At 35.8% G+C, this 24946-nt stretch overlaps 1 protein-coding gene across 5 annotated transcripts in view; it reads right to left on the minus strand.

Moving 5' to 3' along the window:
• UCHL3 (ubiquitin C-terminal hydrolase L3) overlaps positions 1-24433 on the minus strand; it is a 43482-nt gene extending 19049 nt beyond the window's left edge. The window contains exons 1-6 of one of the 5 annotated variants that reach the window (XM_025875058.2): positions 24143-24425; positions 24016-24027; positions 15976-16104; positions 13368-13524; positions 12680-12765; positions 10566-10613 (exon numbers count right to left, since the gene is read on the minus strand). In XM_025875058.2, the coding sequence (XP_025730843.1) occupies positions 10566-10613; positions 12680-12765; positions 13368-13524; positions 15976-16104; positions 24016-24027; positions 24143-24184 (474 nt within the window). In that variant the 5' untranslated portion in view covers positions 24185-24425. Of the gene's footprint in view, positions 1-10565; positions 10614-12679; positions 12766-13367; positions 13525-15975; positions 16105-23336; positions 23496-24015; positions 24028-24142 lie in introns of those variants that run through there. The other 4 variants (XM_073894439.1, XM_073894441.1, XM_073894440.1 and 1 more) reach the window with 4 other exon arrangements.
• Between the last annotated feature and the right edge of the window lie 513 nt (positions 24434-24946).

The raw sequence follows: 24946 nt of genomic DNA on the forward strand, positions 1-24946 counted from the left end.
TAAAGAAAATCTTTAAAAAAAAACAAAAATAAAAACAAACAAAAAAAGAAATGATACAGACATTTTTTTAAAAAGAGGGCAGAGGGTCTGCCTAAAAGAACTTGTCTATTAAGAAATCAAGTGTTTGGAAAAAAAAAAGAAATCAAGTGTTTGGTAGGTTATTTAAGTGCTCAAATCTGAATTATTCTAAAATGCTAAAATAAACTAAGTAGATTTTGGCTTACACCCAAAACATCTTCTCATTTTAATGGACATCCTGTTATTAAGAAAAATATCATTATAACTATGTAATTTTCTGAACATGAAGGGATCATTAACTGGTAGATACTTAGAATAATTACTGTTTTCTGAAATATACACAATATGATAATCAAAAGACTGTGGTTGGTTTATGGGTAAGATTTTATGTTTAATATAAGGAAAAATCTACTGAGAGCTAACTTAGATATAGGGGTAACAAAGAATAAAGTATTCAGCACAACTCTGAATGGACATTTATAATGCATTACATATTTGCACTAATTTATTAGCTGTAGAAATAAGTCAATCAGAGAAAGACAATTATCATATGGTTTCACTCATATGTGGAATTTAAGAAACAAAACAGAGGAGCAGAGAGGAAAAAAGGGAAAAGTAAAACAAGAAGAAATCAGAGAGGGAGACAAAGCATAAGAGACTCTTAATCATAGGAAACAAACAGAGGGCTGCTAGAGGGAAGGGGGTAGGGGAATGGGGTCACTTGGTGATGCACATTAAGGAGGGCACATGATGTAATGAGCACTGGGTGTTATATAAGACTGATGAATCACTAAATTCTACCTCTGAAACAAATAATACACTATATGTTAATTAATTGAATTTAAATAAAAAAAATTATTAGCTGTGTTAACTTTGCTTTTAGGACAAAAACAGAACTTTTAAATTAAAAATCCTCCCTTTCTTCTTTTTTGTGTTAGCAATTTTGATTTATGTTCACATTCTGTTGCCTTCAGAGCATGGTCACTTACTAACTATGTGACCTTGAACAAGTTACTTCTCAGTTTTCCCACCTATAAAATGGGGTAACATAGATAGATCTTAAGGAATTTAGAGGGTTAGTATAGTGTAACTATACTAATCATTAAAATAAGATGGCAAACATACTTTAAAAAGCAGTGAAAATTAAGAAGATGAGAATATTTGGAAGTTACTAAGCACCTTAATTTCTATTTGTATTCACCCATAAATGACACTAAAGAGTTACAAAGAAAACTTCCTCAGTTGATACTGTGGCACCCCAAATCATGCCTAATGTTTCCAAGCATCCCCAGTCACTTCACAGTGAGAATTTTTTGGCTTCAGAACCTACTTTATTTGTGCATCTCTAATAGAAAACAATGTGCGCTTTTTTCACAGTATCTCCTCTTCACAGGGCAGAAATGGGAATAAAATACTGAAAAAAAATGAAATTCAACTTCTAAAAATAATTTTAGTTTCTCATTATATGATCATTAAAAATCATGGTTCCTTTTATTGACCTGTTGATAAAATATGTACTTGATCACAATCAAATTTAAGTTATTCTTGAATGTATATGTCCTTTCAGATATTAGAAATATCACTGAGTCTAAAAAATGGCACATGGACAGAAAAAGAATTAGGAACTTCTCTAGGGTTGCCAAATGCTATGAAAAGAAGTAAAATATAAATGTGTGTGCATACATGTGTGAGCACGTGTGTGCACATGCATGAGAACATGTACACATATATAAAACATGAAAAGTTTTTAACTTGAAAAGTTTAAAATCGAAATTATAAATTAATTCTAAATGGATTTCTGTAGATTTTTTTACTATCTATCTATACAATACATTGGATTACACTAAATGTAAGGTCCAAATTTAAAATAGGAAAGTAAAACCAGATTCATGCAAAAGATGCAAACTTTCCTATAGAGTATCCATGTTTAGTTGGCAAAGAAGTCAAAGTGAAACATGGGCTAGATATCAAAATACACAAAATACCATCACACAGTCCATGGAAAATCTGCGTGATGGCAAATTTATTCATTTTGCTCACCTAATAAATCAAAATGCCCACATTTAAGAATGTCTTAAAAGACTTTTCGTCTACTGGTTTTAACAACTGTGTTTTCTCACCTCAATTTATAATTCTCCAGGTCAGAAATCTCTATTAATATGACTTATATCTGTACATGTTACATTAAATTCAATCTTACCACTGTTAAGCTGGCCAAACTAATTCCCAGAAATTCTTTTTTTTTTTTTTTTGCAACATGAGAATAGGTTCTCATTTATTACAAATGAAAAAACCCTAGCATTATCCTCTGTTTTGGAAAGCTGTGGTTTAAAACAAAACAAACAGAAAAACCTCACCATCCCCAAACCTAACCTTGACTCTATGTTTATTGCTGAAGACATTTTTACATAGAGGATTACAGCTAGTCAGATCTGAAAGAGTATACTCATGAGTTCAGTCTAAGAATTTTCCTTTAAAATAAGTAATAGCTAATATCTCTATTTCCAAAACCCTCAGACTGTCAAAAAATAATAAATAAATAAGATGATGAAGAAAGAAAAGAATATTTTGATCCATTTTAGGACAAAGCACTCGTTAACCTAAGAAGGGGGGAGGAAAAAGTATAAACAGGATAGAGTAGTAATTACATTTCTTACCCTTCAACAACTAATTTAATCTATCTATAAATCATTTTTTTAGTGGGAGTAAAGAACTGATTACATGCCTGGAGACATGGTGTTAGTGTTTGAATATTACTCAGCCATCAAAAAGAATGAAATCTTGCCATGTGCAACGATGTGAATGGAACTAGAGGGTGTCATGCTAAGTGAAATAAGTCAGTCAGAGAAAGACAAATACCATATGATTTCACTCATATGTGGAATTTAAGAAACAAAACAAACAAACATAGGAGAAGGGAAGGAAAAATAAAATAAGATAAAAACAGAGAGGGAGGCAAACCATAAGAGACTCTTTTTTTTTTTTTTTTAAGAGACTCTTAACTACAGGAAACAAACTGAGGGTTGCTGGAGGGGAGGTGGGTGGAAGGATGGGTTAACTGGGTGATGGGCATTAAGTTTCTGCCTAACTGGGTTAGCTTCTTTAAAAGATGGGAAAGAAAAAAAAATCCTTAAAAAAGAAATAAATGTGAACCTCTTAATTTACCCTAGTTCTAACATAATCAAAATCACCAAAACTGTACTGCAGCATAAAATAAAGCCATGAAAACTATACTTCTACATCGAATGAAAATGAAACCTGACACTGTTTTTCCCCACTGACAGTCTGCACTGATTGGGCCAAAAAGCAAATTAAATACACACACACACACACATTTTATCTTTAACTGTGTATACATATATGAACACATACTTGAAATCACAATTTATTCATTGCTTACCTAACAGTCAAATAAACTTCCTCTTATAGGACAACAACACTAACCAAAATATATTATCACATATATCATAAAGAAATTACAATTTAATTTCATGATTTAAATTCATTCTGTAAACTTGTAGTAAAGATCTTTGAACTGTCATTAGCAACCAAACTTATTACTTCCCTCTATCACACATGCCAAAATTTAAAAATAGAATTCAACACTGGCAAGGGTTAGTTTTGGGGCTATTTCCACTGAAGTGAGAGATCCTTAAAGACACAAACTATTCATCTTTGTATATACAGCTCCTAGCACAGTGCCTGGCATTATAGGTGCTCAAACAGGTTATGTGGTTGATCAAATGAAAGAAAGACAATTTTATATTCTACAAGAATCTTAAAAATGTTCATCCCTTTGTCTCAGTAATTCTACCTCTAAGAAACTATCTTAAAAAAAGAACCTAGAATGAATACTTGGATAATGAAAGATATTTAATGAAGTTATAGTTTTAACTTGAAAAACTGAAAATATAAACATCAAAAGTTTAAAAAAAACTGGAAATTATGGTTCATTCAAATGTACACAGTCACAAAGAATTCTTTATGAAGAGGTCTTGATGAGACAAGAAAATGCTCATGATAAAATATAAAGAAAAAAAATCCCACAAAATTCTTTAATCTTAACTATTTTATTAATTTTTTAAAAGATTTTATTTATTTATTTATTCGATATAGAGCACATCACAAGCAGGGGGAACAGCAGAGGGAGCTGCAGAGGGAAAGGGGTAAGCTGACTCCCCACTGGGCAAGCTCCACCCCAGGACCCTGGGATCATGACCTGAGCTGAAGGCAGATGCTTAACCAACTGAGCCACCCAGCTGCCCCTTAACTGTTTTAAAGATAAATTTTAAAAGGGGGGGTACCTGGGAGGCATATGACTCTTGGTTTCAGGTCAGGTTATGATCTCATGGGTCATGAGATAGAGCCCTGGGATGGGCTTTGCACTCAGTGCAGAATCTACTTGGGATTCTTTCCTTCCATTCTCCCTCCACCTCTGCCCCTACCCCGACTTTTGCGCACGCTCTCTCTCTCTCTCAAATAAATAAATCTTTAAAAAAAAAAAGTATAAATTTTAAAGGGGTGCCTGGGTGGCTCCATCAGTTAAGCATCCGACTCTTAATTTCAGCTCAGGTCATGATCTCAGGGTTGTGAGATCAAGCCACAAGTCAGGCTCCATGCTGGGCATGAAGCCTGCTTAAGATTCTCTCTCTCCCTCTCCCTCTGACCCTCCCTGCTGCCTCTCTTAAAAAAAAAAAGAAAGAAAAAAGATACATTTTAAAGAAAAGACTGGAAGTAAATATATATAAATCAAAAAGCATTTTTTGCTACACTTTCCATATTGGCATGTTTATTTAAAACCATAAATAAAACAATAATGCCGAGGGCGCCTGGGTGGTTCAGTTTTTAAGTGTCTGCCTTCAGCTCAGGTCACGATCCCAGGGTCATGGGATCAAGCCCCGCATCTCGGGCTCCCTGCTCCCTGCTCGGCTGGAAACCTGCTTCTCCCTCTCCCTCTCCCACTCCCCCTGCTTGTGTTCCTTCTCTAGCTGCATCTCTCTCTGTCAAATAAATAAATAAAATCTTTAAAAAAAAATAGTGCCAATTTCTATTACTTTTCATTATTATTATAAACTTGAATGGAGGGTTCTGAGCAGTAAAATAAATTTATTCTTTTGTAAAAATTTAAATAAACAATAAATTATCAGAAGATCTCTACTTTTATCTGGACTGGCTCCTAGACTAATATGGACAAATAACAAACTTTAGAAATTGCTTTTTAGATAAGCATCAATGAAATAAAAGTACAGTTTAAAGGCAAGTTAAATACCTTTTTGGATTTTTTTTCTTTTCTTCACATTGGACTTGCAAATTGCTTCCATTATTGTATCACTGATACTTGTTCACAATTTTTTTTTAAAGATTTTATTTATTCATTTGAGACACAGAGATACAGAGAGAGAGAGCATGGGCAGGAAGGGAGGCAGACGGAGAGGGAGAAGCAGGCTCCCCACTGAGCCAGGAGCCCGATGTGGGGCTTGATCCCAGGACCCCGGGATCATGACCTGAGCCGAAGGCAGATGCTTAACCATCTGAGCCACCCAGGTGCCCCACTTGTTCACAATTTTAAAAACACATAATTTAAATTCCTCATATCTCATTGTTCTTTTATTTTAAGTGAAAAACGAAAGCAATAATTTTCAGTATAGGTTAACGAAACATAAGTGAGGTGGGGCTCCTGTCTAAATTTCTGGATTAGCCAGAGTCGGCCTGAGTTCATGGTGGGATGGTGGGATGGCGAAAACCATACAGGTAAACAGACCACTGGTCTGTAGTAGCATATTAAGGCCAATCTTCTGAAGACACTACTGTATCTGGGTGGTTTGACTTACTGATTTCTCATTTAGTCTACAAATCTCTACATGCACTAAGGCTCCTGCCTGCCCTACTCCCATGAACATGTTCTGACTGAGTACCAGCGATGTCAGTGACGACTACCATTGCAATTACACTGTTATTACTGGCTCTTCTTCCTCTAACCACTTCCTTTAATACCAACACGCCCTGGGGATTTACTGTGGTCGACCACTATTCTCCCTCTATAGAATTCTCAAGGTTCTAACTCCTACCCAAATACAAAAGATTTCAGATATCTCCCCAAAGCTTTAGGTTCCATATCCAACTTCTACACAGATAACCCATAAACTCACCTTAAACTCAATATGCTGAAAACTAAACACACCATCTTCGGTGGCTCCCCACTGCCTGTAAAATCCAAGCCCCCTCCTTGACCTGGCTTCACCTTATTACTTCTTCCTCTGCCTCTTCCTTACCTTATTAGAGCCTCACCCTCTGCCATCCATATTCATTTTTTCTGAATGCCTTATAAAATTAACCACCTAATATTTATTGAAGGTCCATTACATGCCCAGCACTATCCTAAGCACTTTATATGATTCACTCAGCAATCTTCACAGCAGTCCCATGAGGTAGATGCTACTACTTCCATCTACACCGAGGAAAGTATCCTGCCTAAGCTACAAAGTAGTGGAGTCAGCATACAAACCTATATCCTGTGCTCCTTACCTTTATATATGTAATTTCTCATAAATGCCTACACATGCCAAGCACTGTCCTGGGTATTCAAGGTGAATGGGACAAACAAGGCCCATGACCTCATGGGGCTTATAGTCTAGTAAGTAAACAGAAAAACAAACAAACAAACAAAAAACCTTATTATAAATCATTTACAAGTTCCAGGAAGAAAATAAATAGGATTTTATGACAGAAAATTCACAGAGGTGGATATACTTAACAGTGATAAAAGAAAAGCCTCTTTGAAAAAATGACTTTTCAGGAGTGACCTCATGGATAAGAAGTTGCCAACTATACAAATCAGAGGGATATATCCAGAAGAGTACTGAGTCAATAGACAGCATAAAGATAGTGTTACAGATTGAACTGTGTTGCCCCAAAATGCTTATGTTGAAGCACTGACCCCCAATGTAACTGTATCTGGAGTTAGGATCTTCAAGGGCGTAATTAAGGTTAATAAGGTGGGACTCCAACTGGATGAGACTGGTGTCCTTATAAGAAGAAGAGGCAAGATCAATCAATCGATAGATCAATCAATCAATCTCTCTCTCTCTCCCCGCCCCTCCACATGCACACAGAGGAAAGGCCAGGTGAGAAAGTACCCATCTTCAAGCCAGGAAGAGTGGCTCACCAGAAACCAACCCTGATGGCACCATGATATTGAATTCTAGCCTCCAGAACTGTGAGAAAATAAATTTCTGTTGCTTAGGCTATCCAGTCTGTGATATTTTGTTATGGCAGCCAAGCAAACAAATACAAATCAGAAAGACTTAGTTGAAAAAAAAAAAAAAAGAAAGAAAGACTTAGTTGTTTTCCAGGAACTGACAAAAACCAGTGTGCTAGAATATAGAGACAATGGAGATAATAACATGTCAAAAACTCTTAAGCCCATAGATGGCAGATGAACCTGAAATGAGATGATCACAAAAATATTACCTGGTGCAAAAGTTTTAAGCTGGTTCATACTGGATTTGAAAATGTATGCTGTGGGTTTTTGTTCTCTCAGTGACTGGGAGTCACTAAAATAGTGACTAAAATACAGTAATTTATAATCCACCGTGGAATGTACAAAATGGCCCCACACAACAAAGAACTGAACCCTTCCCAAAATGTTAGTAGTGCCCTATTGAAGAAAAATGGCTAATGAGTATGTCTTGTTTACACAGAGGACTATGGAAAAAACAACGATGGGGTTGTTGTTGTTGTTGTTTAGTTCTTACATCACTAAGGATAGTTCTGAGGGAATTATGGTGAAATAATAGTATGTATGGTGCTCATGTGCAAGGAATGGTGTTGGATATCTTGGAGCATGTCCAAATGAACCAGATACCAACCCTAGGCCTAAGAGCCACAGTAAGGTAGATATGATGCCCCATTTCATCAAATCTAAGGTACCAGTCATTATGTGTCACATTTTATGCACAACTAAGCAAGTTAATTATGACATTAACTGTAAAAATACATCTTAATTTCAGGGCTGTTAAAATGTAGAGAAAAAAAGTGAAAAAATACACATCTTAAACAAATGAAAAAGAATATGAAAATAGCTAAATGCAAATAGAAGTCATATAAAAGAGTCCATAGAAGGAATATATTGTTTCATGCAGAAGGTAGTATTTAAGCCAAATCTTGAAGAATGGGTAGAAGTAGGAAGAGCAGAGATTGACAAAGGAATATTTTTAGCAAGAGTAAATTGCAAGAGGTAAAGCACAGCAACAATAAAATGAGGTATGGCAAGAGAGAAATATTTAAAGAGAAGACACTGTTGAAAAGTTAGAAGGACAAGGGCTAGGAAAGCCTTGAATACAGCTAGGCTAAAGAGGCTGAAATTTATTGTATATCCTTGGGGAATGGTTCTCAAACACTTTTCGTTTTTTTACCCCAATACACTTTGAGGCTATAGTACACATAAAAAAATAGGGCCACTCTAGCAGTGATCCTCAACTATAAGAGATGCAAAATGAGCAAAAGCAATTAATTCTTCTGAGAATAAATTTAGAAAAAGCTGTCCAGAAAATCCTAACTTTTACTCCTACCTCACCTTGATAATCACTGCTTTCTACACACTAAAAAAAAAAAAAAACAAAACAGAAAAATTTGAGTACCTTTTCAGGAAAGGTAATCCAGGAGAACTGTGTAAAAATGAATGAGTATTAGAATAAAGATTAAGGATTGAGAATCTACATAAGAAGCTGATCTTCGAGGAAGAAGTGAAATAAATTCCTATTATTAGATTAGCAATAATGGGGAAAATGTATGATGCAATTATTACAAGAAACGGGAAAAATAAAGGAAAGAAAAAGTTTAAAATACAATATACTAAGCTCAAACAAGGACAAGTGCACTCCAAAATATTGGTGATCATTCAGATGATGTCTAAAAGGCATCCAAGATTAAGAAAAGTGGAATTTAGGTCTGGAGAAAGCTGTGAACATCATCTAAAAAGAGTTATTGAAGCATAATATGGATAAAGCCACCAAAAAGAAGGCAAGAGAAGGTATTGCAAAGACAAATTTTTTGAAGTAAACATGTATTAAAGCATTTAGTAGCTTTACTATAATTGTCTTCATATTTTATAATAATCTCATGCTGATCACCATCATTGTTAATTTTAATACTATAAGTTTACAAACCAAAAAGCAAAGCATAGTGAAGATTAAGAACATGTCTAGGATCATACAAAGCAACTTAAAAAGGGAGTGTTCCATTAATTTCCAATCTGGTGTTACAGACATTTAGAGATGCTGTGTGTGTGTGTGTGTGTGTGTGTGTACGTACGTGTGTAAACTTAGTCAAAAAGTAAAAGTCCACACCCCTGAAAACAGAACTTGAGAGCAACCAAGACGGTATAATATAATTATAGGGGGAATTAGTGTTTAAATTCCTAGATGGCTTTATTCCAAACACTCACTTATCCACTTCAATCTATGAAAAACTGCAGGTATATCATAGTATTGAATTGTTTTCTCCTTAAAAAAAAAAAAAAACTTTTGGAGATAATGAAAATATTTAAGAACAATATTTTTAAATCAGATATTTTTTCAAGTATTGTTAAAGCATAAAGGCAATATGATCTTTGTATGTGAAAAAATATGGTTTCAAGTCACACATGGATAAGAAAGAAGAAAATCTATAATTTTCTGGTGTTAAGACTTAAATTTGTTCGTTTGTTTTTTTTAAAGATTTTATTTATTTATTTGAGAGAGAGCCAGAGAGAGTGAGTACAAGCTGGGGGAGCAGCAGATGGAGAGGGAGAAGCAGGCTTCCCGCTGAGCAGGGAGCCAGACGTGGGACCCGATCCCAGGACCCTGGGATCATGACCTGAGCCGAAGGCAGACGCCCAATGACTGAGCCACCCAGGTGCCCCAAGACTTAAATTTGTTATAAATTTACCAAATGACTTTAATTAAACTCTATTCATTTTGACTGAAATAACCTTTGAAAAACTTCCTCCAAAAGTGGGAACATGAGGCTTAGAGGGAAAGAAAAGAAATGGAGAGGGAATAAGAGAAACCAAGAGGAAAAAAAAAAAAGAGAGAGAGATGAAGGAGAGGAGAGGTGACCCAGGTGAAGAACTACAAACAGAATGAAGATGGTAGAAATCATATTGCCCCAGAACAGATTTATTGAGCAAAGAGTACAATGGGTTTTTTGCTGGTGGTTGGGCATGATAAAGAGTCTTGAAAATCCTACAGGTTCATCTACTTGTACTATCATGCAGATATTTTTCTCAAAACACTTGCATAAGTCAAAAGAATCTAATAAGGAAGATGCAACCAGCCCACAGTCTGCAATCTGTCTAAATGATTAGACAAACTGAGATGGCTGATATCGAAGTGCCTATTAATAGCTTATCAATACATGTTCTTGAGCTACTTCATGACTACTTTCACATAAGCAAATTTCCTCAAAGGAAAAAAAAGTCCAAGTAATTTTCTAAAACTACACGCCATACAACAACACTATGGTTAAACTTACACATGGCAAGAAAAGTTTTGAAAAATGTGAAATACCTCAGTCTGACCTTCATGGGCACTGGTCTCATGAGTGACTCGAATAGCCTGTAATAAGAACACAAGATATTAATTGGAAAAAATGACTATATCCAAAATTTTAAAAGAAAACAACAAAGCTAAATTTTAACATCTAAAGCTTTGTTAAGAGATAACAAATTGGAAGAAATTTAGGAACAGTTTAATATTAAAGAATGATTTCTGGGTAACCAAATGAATTGCTCTACTTTCCAACCCACAAATCCCTGAAGACGTAGGAAAGTGACTATCTGATTATTTGTAATTTCCAGATGTGAAGTGGGAGACATTTAAATTATTTGTTAGAACTAAAGTTTTAACACTTTATTCAGCTGGGACCAGAATAAAGTAAGCATCTCACAGACAGAGACTGGAAAACTTATCTCATCTGTTTCTCCAGGTTACATGCTCCTCTGCAGCTCTGGCTGTAGTTATGCTTAATCATGCAGCTTCAGTCAGCAGTTTAAAAATGGGGAGCAGAGGGCGCCTGGGTGGCTCAGTTGGTTAAGCGACTGCCTTCAGCTCAGGTCATGATCCTGGAGTTCCAGGATTGAGTCCCGCATTGGGCTCCCTGCTCAGCAGGGAGTCTGCTTCTCCCTCTGACTCTCCCCCCTCTCATGTGCTCTCTCTCTCTCTCATTCTCTCTCTCAAATAAACAAATAAAATCTTTAAAAAATAAAAATAAAAAAATAAAAATGGGGAGCAGAAAGCATGCATTTATCAGAAGCTAGAGATTTTAGTTTTCTGAACTTAAAAAAAATGCTCTTATAATACCCACTATTAGCAAAAATGAAGAAAAAGGGCAAAAGTAGTAAATTTGGGGTGAAAGTACCTTTATGAATGGCAATTTGGAAATAAGTATCAAAGTTTTAAAACCATGCAAATTGTTTGATCCAGCAATTTCTGTTCCAGGAGTTTATTTACATGTAATTGTACATAAGTATATACAATTAAGGATATCTGTAAAGATTTAGCTACAATAATATTCCTTGTATATTTTTTTAAATAGTGAATAAAGAGGAAAAATATTAAATTTCCAACAATTTCTTGGTGAAATAAAATACTGCACAATGGAAAGCTATGCAGCCATTAAATAATGATGTCAAATATATACTTACTGGTACGTAATACATTTGTGATAAGTCAAGTGAAAAAAACAAGTTATAAAACAATATTACAGTGTGATCAAATTTTTGTTTTAAAAAATAGTGTGTATATCTATCTATATATATATAGAAATATATATATAGATATATATATATCTATATATATCCCTATAAAAAATATGAATAATGATGGCTGTCTCTCATTGGTGGGATTACTGGTGACTTTTGTGTTGTTTATTTTACTTTTGTGTAAAATAAAGATATCTTATGAGATCTGCAGGGTTTTTTTTTAAGAAAAAACAATTTAAGATAATCAAAGTGTATAAGAATGCTAAAACAACATAATCAAATCAATGGATTCACTGGGCAAAAACTCTGTGTAAGGCATTTTTCTAGCCAAATAATCTGTACACTACACCACTTCTAATTTCAGAGAACTTACCATCTACTTAATAGTGTTACTAAAAGGTAAAAAGAACTTCAAAAGAAAAATAGATTTCAAAACCAATGAAATTTAAATGCCACTCTAAAACAATTCTATGAAATGGTACAATCATTTAAAAGTAGATTATGTAGCCTGTGTCTTCACACATGCAAAAACATTACTAAGAGGATGAAAGAGCTAAAGTATGGTCTGGCATCTACCATTAAACCTTTGCTTTTTCCATTGGTATTCAGCCTTGTTCCAAATTCCCAGTGAAAGACACATAGGGTATTGGCAGGCATATATTTATTTATAGGGAGGGAATGGTAAGCAATGGTCAATCATAAAGTATTTTTAATATTTGTCAATCAAACTTTTTTTTTCTCATTCAGCTCTGGATGTAGAAAAGAAGTGGCAACTGATCAACATTTATGGATATTTCAGGTAATGACACAACAAAATCCACAAGTGCTTAAAACTAGTTTCAAGACAAACCCCCAAACAGAATCTACAATCCCACAAAACTTTGCCCATAATTGAGATCAAGACAGAAAGAAGGTACCGACGTCATAGTTCTCTAAGTATCTGGCTCGTTCTTCAGGACTCATTGACACAGACTCCTCGAGGAATTTTTTCAAGGTTGATCCAGATTCTGAGAATATTAAGGTAAAATTGAGAAGGTTTGCTATCTCACTGATATATGAAAATACTATTAGCATCCTAACCTTTTCGGGTAAAAACCTTTTCACTGGTAAGCTGGAAATGTAAGAAAATTGGGATAAATGATAGGCTTTAAGTTGTTTGTTAAACCTCCGTTTATCACTCAGAAAAGAATGGGAAAGATTGGGGTGCCTGGGTGGCTCAGTCGTTAAGGGTCTGCCTTTGGCTCAGGTCATGACCCCAGGGTCCTGGGATCAAGCCCCACATCAAGCCCCACATCGAGCCCCACATAGAGCCCCACATCGGGCTCCCTGCTTGGTGGGAAGTCTGCTTCTCCCTCCCCCACTCCCCCTGCTTGTGTTCCTCTCTTACTGTGTCTCTCTCTGTCAAAAAAATAAAATCTTTATAAAAAAAAGGGAAACTTTAATATTTCTTCAACACAAAAATATACATTCCCATTATAAAAGAATGGAGAGGGGAAAAGGTTTCCTTTACTACTTTAAAAGAAAGAACTACAGCACCACTTACTGCTCAATAAGTTAACTTTTAACTTAGGAGGGTGAGGGGGCCAAGCAGTAACACAAAATTATTTACCAAAGTGCATCTTGTCTTTATTGTTGGCAATAGCATGGATCAGTCCAATTGTTCCACAGGCATTGCTGATTGTTTGCTTCATGAAATATACTGATGATGTAACATCTTGTCCCTGAGATTTTATTTTTTCCTCCTCCTCTGTTCTGAATACTTCATACTATTAAAAAAAAAAGAGTCAATAGTCTACTTATGAAAATAATACATTAAAAAGTACTCAAACGTAAAACTGGGAAACTTCTAATTATCCATCAATAGGGATTTGGTTAACATACTATGGCATATCTTAGTGGAATACTATAAAGCACATTAAAAAAATGGAATAGATTTACATATTCCGACTCGGAAATTTGTCTGATTATAGGGTGGTTCTAGGTCAATATACATTAAAATGATTCTCATTTATGTTTTTAAAATATCTACTTTATAGGGGCGCCTGGGTGGCTCAATCGGTTAAGCCTCTGCCTCCTGATTTTGACTCAACTCATGGTCTCAAGGTTCATGATAGGGAACCCTGTGTCAGGCTCAGCACGGGGCATGAAGCCTGGTTAGACTCTCTCTCTCTCCCTCTGCCCCTCCCCATCCACTTGTGTGCACATGAGCGCTCTCTCATTCTCTCTCACTCTCACTCTCTGAAAACAAAAACAAAAACAAAAACGGTTAAGGGGCGCCTGGGTGGCTCAGCCGATTAAGCATCGGCCCTCGGCTGAGGTCCTGATCTTGGGGTCCTGGGATAGAGCCCTGCGTCAGGCTCCCTGCTCATCGGGGAGTCTGTTTCTCTCTCCTTCTGTCCCTCCCCCTCTGCTCATGCTCTTTCACTCTCTCTCTCTCTCTCAAATAAATAAATCTTAAAAAGAAAAAACACAGAAGCCTGAAACACTCTGTATTCCTAAAATACCCTCTAGATATCCTTTGAGTGACTTTAATATGTCACTTATGAACGGAATGAGAATATACCAAATTGTAAGAGAGATCCAAAAGTGGCAGATGCCATTATATTCTCCACTTTAGCATTTTAGAATTGTGTTCTTTCTAGCAATAGGCACAATCAGCTTTTTAGTACTGGTGATCCACTAAATGAAGAGTCCAACTGATAAGGACAACATGCTTTTTTTAAATACTGAGAGCCACTAAATGAAGGAGACCAAATCCAATTTATTCTTTAACTTAAAAAAGTGAATAAAAAAATAAAAATAAACTTTAAAAAAAAGACAGGTCATAAAACTCAATGTTTTGAGAAATTTCCAATTCAGACCATAAACTCATATCTGTATCATACCAACTAAGAAATCCTAAGCATTAAGCAGCTGTTTGTTTTTTTCTTTTTATTATTCCTTACAGTTGGAGTCCTGGGATAGCTATCTATTGGCTTACTTTAGTAATCCAAAAAAAAAAAAAAAGAGAGAGAAAGAAAGAAAGAAAGAAAAGAAAAGAACACTGGACTAAGAGAGAGTAAATTTAAGGGTCCTAACTCCTCCTCAAATTTCAGAATAATTACAACCTCACCATTAAAAGTAGTTTAGTCTAATAACAGATAATCATCAAGAAATTTCTAACTCTGAATTTCTATATTATAAACAGCAAATATGAATAAATATCCCTTCCTTAATTAATTTTTTTGTAGCACCATAAGTAGAAGAGAGAAATATTTCAGTATGTTTTAATTTATATTGAATTGAGGCTAGTTATGGCATAAAGAAAATTATCCAGGAATTCCTAGGACTGAACAAAGCCTAATTCTTATTTTCTCTGAGACTTGGCTCCATTTATTCCTGAAAAGTAAGATGACCTGAGCATCTATACACCAAGTCATCAATACTTCACTTCTCCCACATCTTTCCATTTACTTCCTCATTTTTCACAACTACTGACTTCATCCTGTTGTTTCTAAGTTTAAAAATAAAAACCAGAAGGATATGAACTCAAAAGCTGTTTTAAAAATTAATATAACATAATAAAAAAAATTACTAGCCAAAAAAAAAAAGTATATGGAGAAAGAAAAAAAAAAAGAATTTAAAAGTTCTGGCTCCATAATGCATATATTTAGACAAGGCCTGAAATACAGAGATCTGAAATTAAATACAGAACTCTAAGAACAACTAATTATAATCCCCAACACATCCTAAATCTACCAATAAAGCTGTATTTAAACTTAATAATTTCCACACATACTGGGTTTATTCTGAAAAGACTTCTTTATATATATATATATTAAAAATAATTACATATTTTATATACTGAAATTATGAATATTCTTTATTCATACCTTCTCTAAGACAGACTTAAGATTATTCTAGTCCTTAACATTTCTAAAGCATATACAACAAAATGTGATTAAATGTGATATCGAAACACGCTGAGGCAAAAAATATTTTATAAAAGAAGAAAATTAGCCAAGTTTAAAAGTCTAACTCAGGGCTTTATTGTCAATCTATACATCAAAATCTAAATATCATCTCTTTAATAAAACTAGGGTTTTTTTTTAAGATGTCTTTTAGATTTCCTCATTTCATGCAAGAAGGGGGTCATCTGTTCTTAAAGAAGAGTATGTTTTTAATTCAACATTGAAAGAAAACATTACATTTACCAGAAACCTTATTATCTTAGTTACCTTTTCTGTAATAGGGAAGAGAAGTAACACTGCACACACTGGTCTTGGTACCATGCTAAGGAGTTCAGGATCCATTCCATATACATCAACAAACTGCCAGTTAGGATGTAGACCTAATTGTTTGAGAAACTGGTAAAAAGTTGAAAACAAAGTTGAAACAAACAAAAATTGTAGTGTTAACAGGGAAATAATGAACATGTATTACTACATATCTAATAAACAAAAGGGAATGAAAGGTACAATTATTACTGATGTTTGGTAAGAATGAAGTAAAGCAGGTTTTCCATGAACAGGGTGGGAAGAGACAGCAATATATTATACCAATTAAGAAACATTAAAATTTTATAATATATTAAGCAAAATCCCTTTAAAAATCCATTACTTTGGGGTTGAACATAATAAACCAGGACTTCACCAAAGACATACAAGTTAGTTTGTTAAACTCATTTCCAGTACACGATTTTTAAGATGTATTTAAGTCCTAGCAAATAAAGAATTATATTAGATGGTCAACACAGTTTATCCTGCTTACCGAAGATGAGATTTGAGGTTTAAAGAGAAATACACATCACAAATTATATCAATGAGCAAAAAGTACATAAAGCCAAAAAAGTACAGTGATAATATGTACACCAGAAAATGCTTGATATGAGAAGTAAACTATGGGCTTCCTGACCTCTAGTACACAGTGAAACTTATTCAACTTCACTGTCTTTCATACTTGGCAAAACAACTGTAACAAAAGATTAGCGGGTTTTTAAACTCTTAAGATTTCATAGGAAAATAAAATGTTAGACCCTAATCTATTGCAGAGAGAAAAAATGAGAATGATGTCAATTTCACAATGAAGTCTTAATAAATGTTTGTGTTGAATGAAGCTGTTAATTTATAAAAGTACACCATCACAAAATAAGGTTTAGATTAAAGAAAAAAAGGAGCAGAGGGGAAAAAAATCATATTAAAAATGCATCATGGGGCAGCTGGGTGGCTCAGCTGGTTAAACATCTGACTCTTGATTTCAACTTGGGTCATGATCTCAGGGTTGTGAGATCGAAGCCCATGTTGGGTTCCCCACTGGGCTGGAAACTGTTTAAGATTCTCTTTCTCCTTCTCCCTCTGCCCCTCCCCCCCAAAAAATGCACCATTATATCTTAGTTCAAGAATATAAGTTATTGGGGTGCCTGAGTGGCTCAGTTCAGTTAAGCATCCAATTCTTGATTTCAGCTCAGGTCATGATCTCAGGGTTGTGAGACAGAGCCCCATGTTGGGCTCTGAGCTGAGCACAGAGCCTGCTTAGGAGTCTCTCTCTCCCTTGCCCTCTGCCCCTTCCTCCCCTCTCTCGCATGTGCTCTCTTTCTCTAAAAAAAAAAAAAAAGAAAGAAAGAAAGAAAAAAGAATATAAGGTATCTATTGATCTAACATTATCTAAAATTTGAAAATAAGACAGTGCCTTGGGTACTTCTCCCTGAAGAATGATTGCATGTACTTGGACCATCAATTGAGATCTTGCAAAACCAACAGAAACAATGCCATGTTACATAAACAGTGCCATTCATCTCATAGTCAGGTTCTATAAGAAAAGACCTTCCTAATTGAACAGAGAAACTCCTTCTCTGCCTGGTGAAGAAACTCTAATGATAATATGGTTGGTCAAAAATAAGGTCCTAGATATGTTTAATAAGAAATATATTAAATTAAAAAACTCTTGGCAGAATGTGCTCAACACCTATTAAGTTAATCAAGTCACATGCTCTCCAACAGTCTGGGGCCACAGAAATCAATGGGCTCCTCTATATTATACCTGTTCTTCATCTGATTCCCACTCACTCCAAACTACTCTCTCCATTCTCCACTTTCCCAATTCTTAGTTAATGCCCTTCTCAATATTCAGGGTTTTTTTAAGCATTAAACCAATTTATTTAGTTTTATCTAGAAACCAAAAAGAATTAAAATTGACAAAATCAAGGGAAGGAACTGTGTCTTATTCATTTTTTTAATCCCATCCCCTAGCACTGTATGTACCTGGCTAAACCAAAGACACTCAAGTTATGTTGAACTGAAGATTATATCCCTATTTTAACAAATAATCTTGCCATCTGTATGTCTATGTATGTCCATTAAGCTATGGACATGTATTTAAAATATATTCATTTTTATTTGTGTCATGTTAAATAGACAGGAAAGATATATTTGCCTAATCTAAAACCAGGCATTCATTTAACCAACTGAGCCACCCAGGCGCCCGAACCAGGCATTCATTTAATCAACTCAGAATACTACCTGCTCAGTCTACGACCATACCACCCTGAATACAACCAGCTCTTGTCTGATCTCAGAAGCTAAGCAGGGCTGGGCCTGGTTAGTACCTGGATAGAAGAATACTACCTGCCCAGGATTGAGAGCTCTAAAAGTAAAAGTATCATGAACCTTAATAAGACGATTTAAATTTATTTGTTAATTTTATATACCCCCAAAAGTCAAACTGTCATAAAATTATAAAACAAGATGGTACACATAACAGAGTAATTTCACATCTGTGCCGCAAACAGCAAGTAACAGTTAAACATTTTAGTGACACTCTGGACAAAACTGGCCAATTACTGTGAAGTAGAGGGCCTTTGTTGTCAAATGACTCCATGGCAGCCAAAGTTATTAAGTACAAAAAGTACCAAGATCCAAGGCAGCAACTGTAGTGAGACTGGTAAGTAACAAACTGAGGAATGAATGACTAAATTAACATAAAAATGGCTAAATTTTAACTGGAATCACACTTTTTAACTTTTTACTCATATTGCTAATCAAATGAGATTGATATAAAAAATTCAATCAATATCTATCAAGTACATTAGTTGCATCCTCTGACCAGATTTCTGTAAGATTCACACAGGAAGTTATCATATGAATAAAAAGAACAAAAGCAGCTATTAATAGTAACTACCTCTGGGAAGTGGAGAAAAGTGGAGAAAGGGTGAGGAAGAAGGCTTTCAACTTTTACCTCTCATTTTTTTTTTAATATCATGAAGCCATCCTACGTTGATCATGAAAACAAAAACAAAACCTGTGTTTAAAATTATCCTATGCAAACAGAGAAAGATTGGATGGAAATTTTCTAAAATATTGACTGCAGTTAGCTTGGGTGGTGTGAACTCAACTTTTTTATTTTCCAGTTTAAAAAAAAATGTGTTATTTTTACAATAGGTATATATAGTTTGTAAGTTACAAAAAACTATAGAACTGACACATATATGTATTTTGGCTAAATTTACAAAACTGGAGGAAAACTCAAAATAACAATCTTAAAACTATTCCAAAAAAACTCTCCAGACTACCCACAGAGTATTCTATATATGCATTTGCAAAGCCATCTCTACACAGTTAGAATCAACCAGTTTGCATCAAGCAGGATAATGGATTTATAACCTCTAATACCAGTCTCTTGGCTTTTCTAAACATTGGATAATAAAATAACAAAATTCTGATTGATTAGCTCACTAAATTTTCACAATGCCACTACAATTTTGTCCAGAAAAATGAGTAAATTGGAGTATGTGCCTTTAGGGGCCCCTGGGCGGCTCAGCAGGTTAAGTGTCTGACTTTAGCTTGGGTCATGATCTCAGGGTCCTGGGATGGAGCCCTGTGTTGGGCTCCCTGCTAACAGGGAGTCTGCTTGTCTCCCTCACTCTGCCCCTCCCCCTGCTCATGCATGCTCTCTCTCTCAAATAAATAAAATCTTAAAAAAAAAAAAAAGAATATGTGCCCATAAAAGATCCTTAGGCCACTTATCTTTTTTATTCTATGGTCCAATGATAAAATTTTCCACCAAATAATTTAAAATTATTTATAAATATTTTTAAAAAGTATCATGTATCAGAAACCATGCTAAAAGGTTTAATGTACTTCACCTTTATTGCAACTGGCAAGGTAGGTTTTAATATAGCCTTTTACCAGTGAGAAAACGGAGTCTGAGAGTTTACATGATTTGTCAAGCTCACACTGCCAAAACCCACATGCAGAGCTCCAGGATGCTCTCATCCCTATTTACTTTTCTAGCCTCGTTTTTTTCATTGTCTGAAGTCTCTTTTTTTGTACCTTGTTCTCCAACTTTACAAAGAACTCTTTGCATTCTCAAAGGGTCTATAACTACCTATTCTTTCCAGGTTTTGCACAAAAACTAGATTTCTTTATTTTAAATCTGTTACCCTTTGCCCCTAATTTATAATGAATTCCTCCTCCTTCTTTAGGTAACAGTCAAATAACAAAGACTCTGATTTTATAAATTGAAGAAAATAGAAAAATAAAATTCACTTTCCTTTCAAATTTGTTCTAAAGCCACTTTCTCCAGTCTTTAATGGCCTGCTCAGGGCAGCAATAAACTCCGTCTTATTACTTATTTGTTAATGATTTAGGTTTTAACAGAAATTACACTTATTTAGTACTTGCTTGATATTACTACTAATAAACATATACTAGTAGTAATTCCTAGGTGCAGAAATAGGAGAATAGTAGTTAAATGAGAATAATTTTTTCTATCACTTAACTGGTTTTATTCCAGGTAAGCCCTACCTGCAACATGACAAAATATCCTTAGAAGGGATCGACAGCATATTAATCAATAAGAAAAATCATTGCTTACCACATCTACAGAGACACAGGGTTACTACTTAATATCTGACAGTTAATAATGATCTCCATATAGTAAATATGGATTGATCATTCTTCTACAAACTAGGCATCATTAGAACATACAACAGTATTTGCTCAAACTAAGAGTACAATAATAACATATGCAACTATCAAACTGTAACAAGTAAAAGGCCTAAGATTCCATTAAGATAGGGAAATAGAGAGTGTGGGGATAGATACTGTTGGGGTTTATCTGGTTTAATTTATTAATTCTCCAAATTCTAAGTCAGTTATTAAATTTCTATTCATTTTCTACCCTCAGTTTTGTCACTAATATACAGAGAATAAAGAAACAATGACAAAAATTTTGGTTAAAACTAATCACACTCAGATTTTTTCCCATTCTCCCCTAAAAGCATATTACTTCTTTAAAACAAACTGAACCATGCCAAAGCAAGCCAGAAATAGTATAGAATCATACACTAAATAACATCTTTTCCCTGTTTATGTCACCTCAGAATGGCCTCCTGTCACCATCCAACCTATTATGTTTCTCCTGATGGTCTCGATCACAGTACCCTATTAATTTTTTTCATTGCACTTAAAACAATTGCTAATTGTTTGCTTGTTTATTGTCTATCTTCCCACTGAAATGAAAAGTAGAAAACCATGAATATTTTAATCACCAAAGAATAACCAGCTCCTTCTCAGATACCTGGCATTATAAAAGGTATTATTATTTATATTATATTATATAAATAATATTATTTAATTAATGTGAAAAAGTACACTTTTTTGTTTTTTTGTGGTTTCTTTTAGTGAATGCGTTTTATAGTTTATTAAGATTACCTAGGGAAAGTCCCATAGCAGCTGGGTCACATCACAGTTAAGTAAGTTTATATCTTATTAACAAATAACAATATCATCTAAAAAATAGTTTTGTTCATTAGTCTGTTATATGGTTAATTATACTGACTGACTTTTGAATGATGAACTAGCTTTCCAATAACCTGCATAAACTGCTCTTAGTCATGAATTATTATCCTTTTTACACACTGCTACATCCTTTTTGCTACATTTTGTTGAAGATTTTTAGATCCCATGAGGGATACTGGTTTGCAGTTATTCATATTATGGCTTGTCTGGTAATGCTGGCCATTAAAATGAATTGGTAAGTGTCCCTCCTCTTCTATGTTTACAAAGAATTGGTATTATTTCTTCCTTAAATAATCACCTCAAGGGATGCAGAAAAGTCATTTGAGAAAATAGAACACTGATTCATGATAAAAACTCTCAGCAAACTAGGAAAAAGAGGAAACTTCTTTATCAGAGGAAAAGTATTTCCTGAAACCCTACGATTAATATACCTAATGATAAAAAATCCAATGTTTTCCACCCACGGTCTGGTACAAGACAAGGACGTCCTCTCTCTCCATTCTATTCAACTTTGTATTGAAGGTCCCAACCAGTGCAATAAGAAATAAAAAGCACACAGACTGAAAAGGAACAAATAAAAAACAGTCTATTCACAGAGAAAATTATGGTCTATATAGAAAGTCCCAAAACATCAACAAAAAAGCCACCAGAGTAAGTGAATTTACAAGGTAGTAGGATACAAGTCAACATATAAAAATCAACTGCATTTCTACACATAGCAATGGACAATTAGAAATTGAATTTTAAAACAGTATCATTTACAATAGTACCAAAAATCACTAAATATTTAGGTATAAATCTAACATATGTGCAAGACCTAAATGCTAAAACTACAAAACACTGTTGAATGAAATCAAAGAAGACCCAAGTGAATGATGAGATATACCATCTTAATGGATTACAAGACTCAATATTTTTAAGATGTTAATTTCCCCAAATTAAATCTATATACTTAGACACACATTCATCATCAAAATCATGATTTTTTTGTAGAACTTGATGAGTTGATTCTAAAATTTGTATGCTAAGGCAAAGGAGCTATAAAATAACCTAAAACAATTTTAAAAAAGAACAAAGTGGGAAGATCCATCCCATTCGATTTCAAGATTTACTACAAAACTACAGTAATCAAAACAGTGTGGAACTGGGAAAAGAACAGGCACATAGATAAATGGAAAAGAACAGAGTCTACATATATAGTAAACTGATTTTTCACAAAAGGTGTAAAAATCATTTTGGATTAAGTCTGAGAGAAAAATACCTCTTTCACTATGGCACTAAGTCAGAAGTTGCAAATACTGATTTTTCGGCCCAAAGATTTTTTTTCCCTCTTTTTACAAAAGTGTCAAAGTGTTTTAAGGAACAAAATTAACAGCAAATTTCAAAGGGGGAAAACAAAAGAAAATGGACATGATAATGGACAGGGAATGCCACCTAAAGAGTAATATAGAAAGATGTATGCTGGTTTTCAGTTTTTTACATTTCTAGGTTACTAAAGAGAAGAGTTTGGAGTCATTCTGAAAACATAAAATAAACTGCATAAGATTTAGGATTTGCTGTCCACATTAAGATAAAGCATTTCTATCTACTTTCTGTATATAAAGAATTTTCTACAAGCGTTGAAAACAAAAAATTAAGTACGTGATGAATCATTATTCCTTGGTGATGAAAAGGAAGATTACGGGGGGCGGGGGGGAGCATATCATTATGATAAAGTAGGAGAGCAGTAAAAAGTCAATGAGCTGTTGAGAATGAAAAACAGGTCAGGACAAAACACACCTGAGCAAATCAAAGGTTTATACCTGGTAGCACTTACTGTTCTGTTAATCGAGGGGCGGGAGACGTTCCCTTTTCCCTCCCCAAACGTGAACCTTCCATACCCAGAGGAACTTTGTCTGTAGGTGGGCGAAGAATGGCGTGGGTCCCTATTACTGCGCTTTCTATGGTATCAAGGCGAAACTGAATTCCAGTTTTAAGGGACTGGAAGAGAAAGGGGGCGTGGCGGGGAAGAGAAGTGACTTGATGGAGCAAGAGAAGACGATTGGAAGATGATTTCATAGTGCAGGCGGTGGATGAAATTACAAGGACTGAGTGGGCGAGTTTACAAAGCTTGGAGTCAGGTAGTGTAGACAAATTAGTCACCCAGAAGGTACAAGGGTTGGGAAATTAGGGAATCGGCACTAGCAGGAGGCAAAACGAAGAGGGAAGAGGTATGGGAATACAGGGTCAACGTGCCACAAGCCTCAGACCCGGGGACCCCAGGAGACGTGATGACACGGCAATGGGACCAGAGGAGGGACTGAGACAGCTGGGAGCATCTCCAGAAGCCAGGTGGGAGGCACACGGCCGTAAAGGGGCACACCCGTCTGAAGCAGAGCAAGAGGGGCCCTCACTGAATCTAACTCCAGATTCCCAGTAAGCGTAGAGATGCAGGCGGGCAGGGAGGGCTCCGGGGTCCCGAGCGACAGACACCTCACTCACCTGGTTAGTGACCTGAAAACAAACAGAGAACACAATTTATAGAAACAAATGCTCTGAACTAGCCGCGGCAGCCCGCTTCCCTCGACCCCTGCCCGCGGCCGCAGCCCGAGATCCCAGCCGCGGTCACCTCGGGATTGGCCTCCAGCGGGAGCCAGCGCTGACCCTCCATCGCCGCTCCGCACGGCCCCTCTCCGGGTCTGACAGCCGCCGCCGTCACAGCCGCCGCCGCTTCCGCCCCCGCTCTTCTTGACCTGGGACCGTCTAACCCTCTGCCCCCAGCCCGGGTGGGGGGCTGAAGAACGAAGAAGAGCTTGACAACACTCTACTGCCTTTCTTGCTCTCTCCAGAGCCACACTCAAGTCTTACAAATTAAGATACAATCGAAGAGGAGAAGAGAAGCCACATCCCTACTGCACAAAGAAAAAGAATCTGAATCCACAGCCAGCTCCCCTCTCACTTGGACTGTTCCTATCCGAGCCAGGCGCTCGCGCGCTACGCATGCGCCATGCACGGGCCTGGGACCGCATGTTCGCCCGCGCCCTGCCATTCCTGCAGCTTCATCTGGAGGCGCTAGGGGGAGCCCGAGAGGCGAGACGGAATTGCCACCCACACATCAGGAGTACTGAAAGCCAGGGATGCCCAGGAATCGTGTCCCAAAAGTTCATTTGTCACGGTGCAGAGGTGATATGTTGGCCTTTTCTGATGTTGCAGAGTGGGTGGGGGGGAGGGGGGGAGGGGGGAAGGGTGCCCTCTATATACCTATTCAGTTACGTCTGAAAAAAAATGTCAAGCAGCGATTATGAATCAGACTCTGCACTCACAATAGAGTAGAAGAGGTGGACAGAAAAATGAAAAATCACAATGAAGTATGATACATATGTGATAGTGGTAGCATGAGGTGTAGAACTGCAGAGATGTGCAGCTAAAGGGG

The sequence above is a fragment of the Callorhinus ursinus genome, unplaced genomic scaffold (genome assembly GCF_003265705.2).
Source record: "Callorhinus ursinus isolate GAN/ISIS: 27379988/994484 unplaced genomic scaffold, GSC_fseal_2.0 scaffold7, whole genome shotgun sequence".
Lineage (NCBI taxonomy): Eukaryota > Metazoa > Chordata > Mammalia > Carnivora > Otariidae > Callorhinus > Callorhinus ursinus.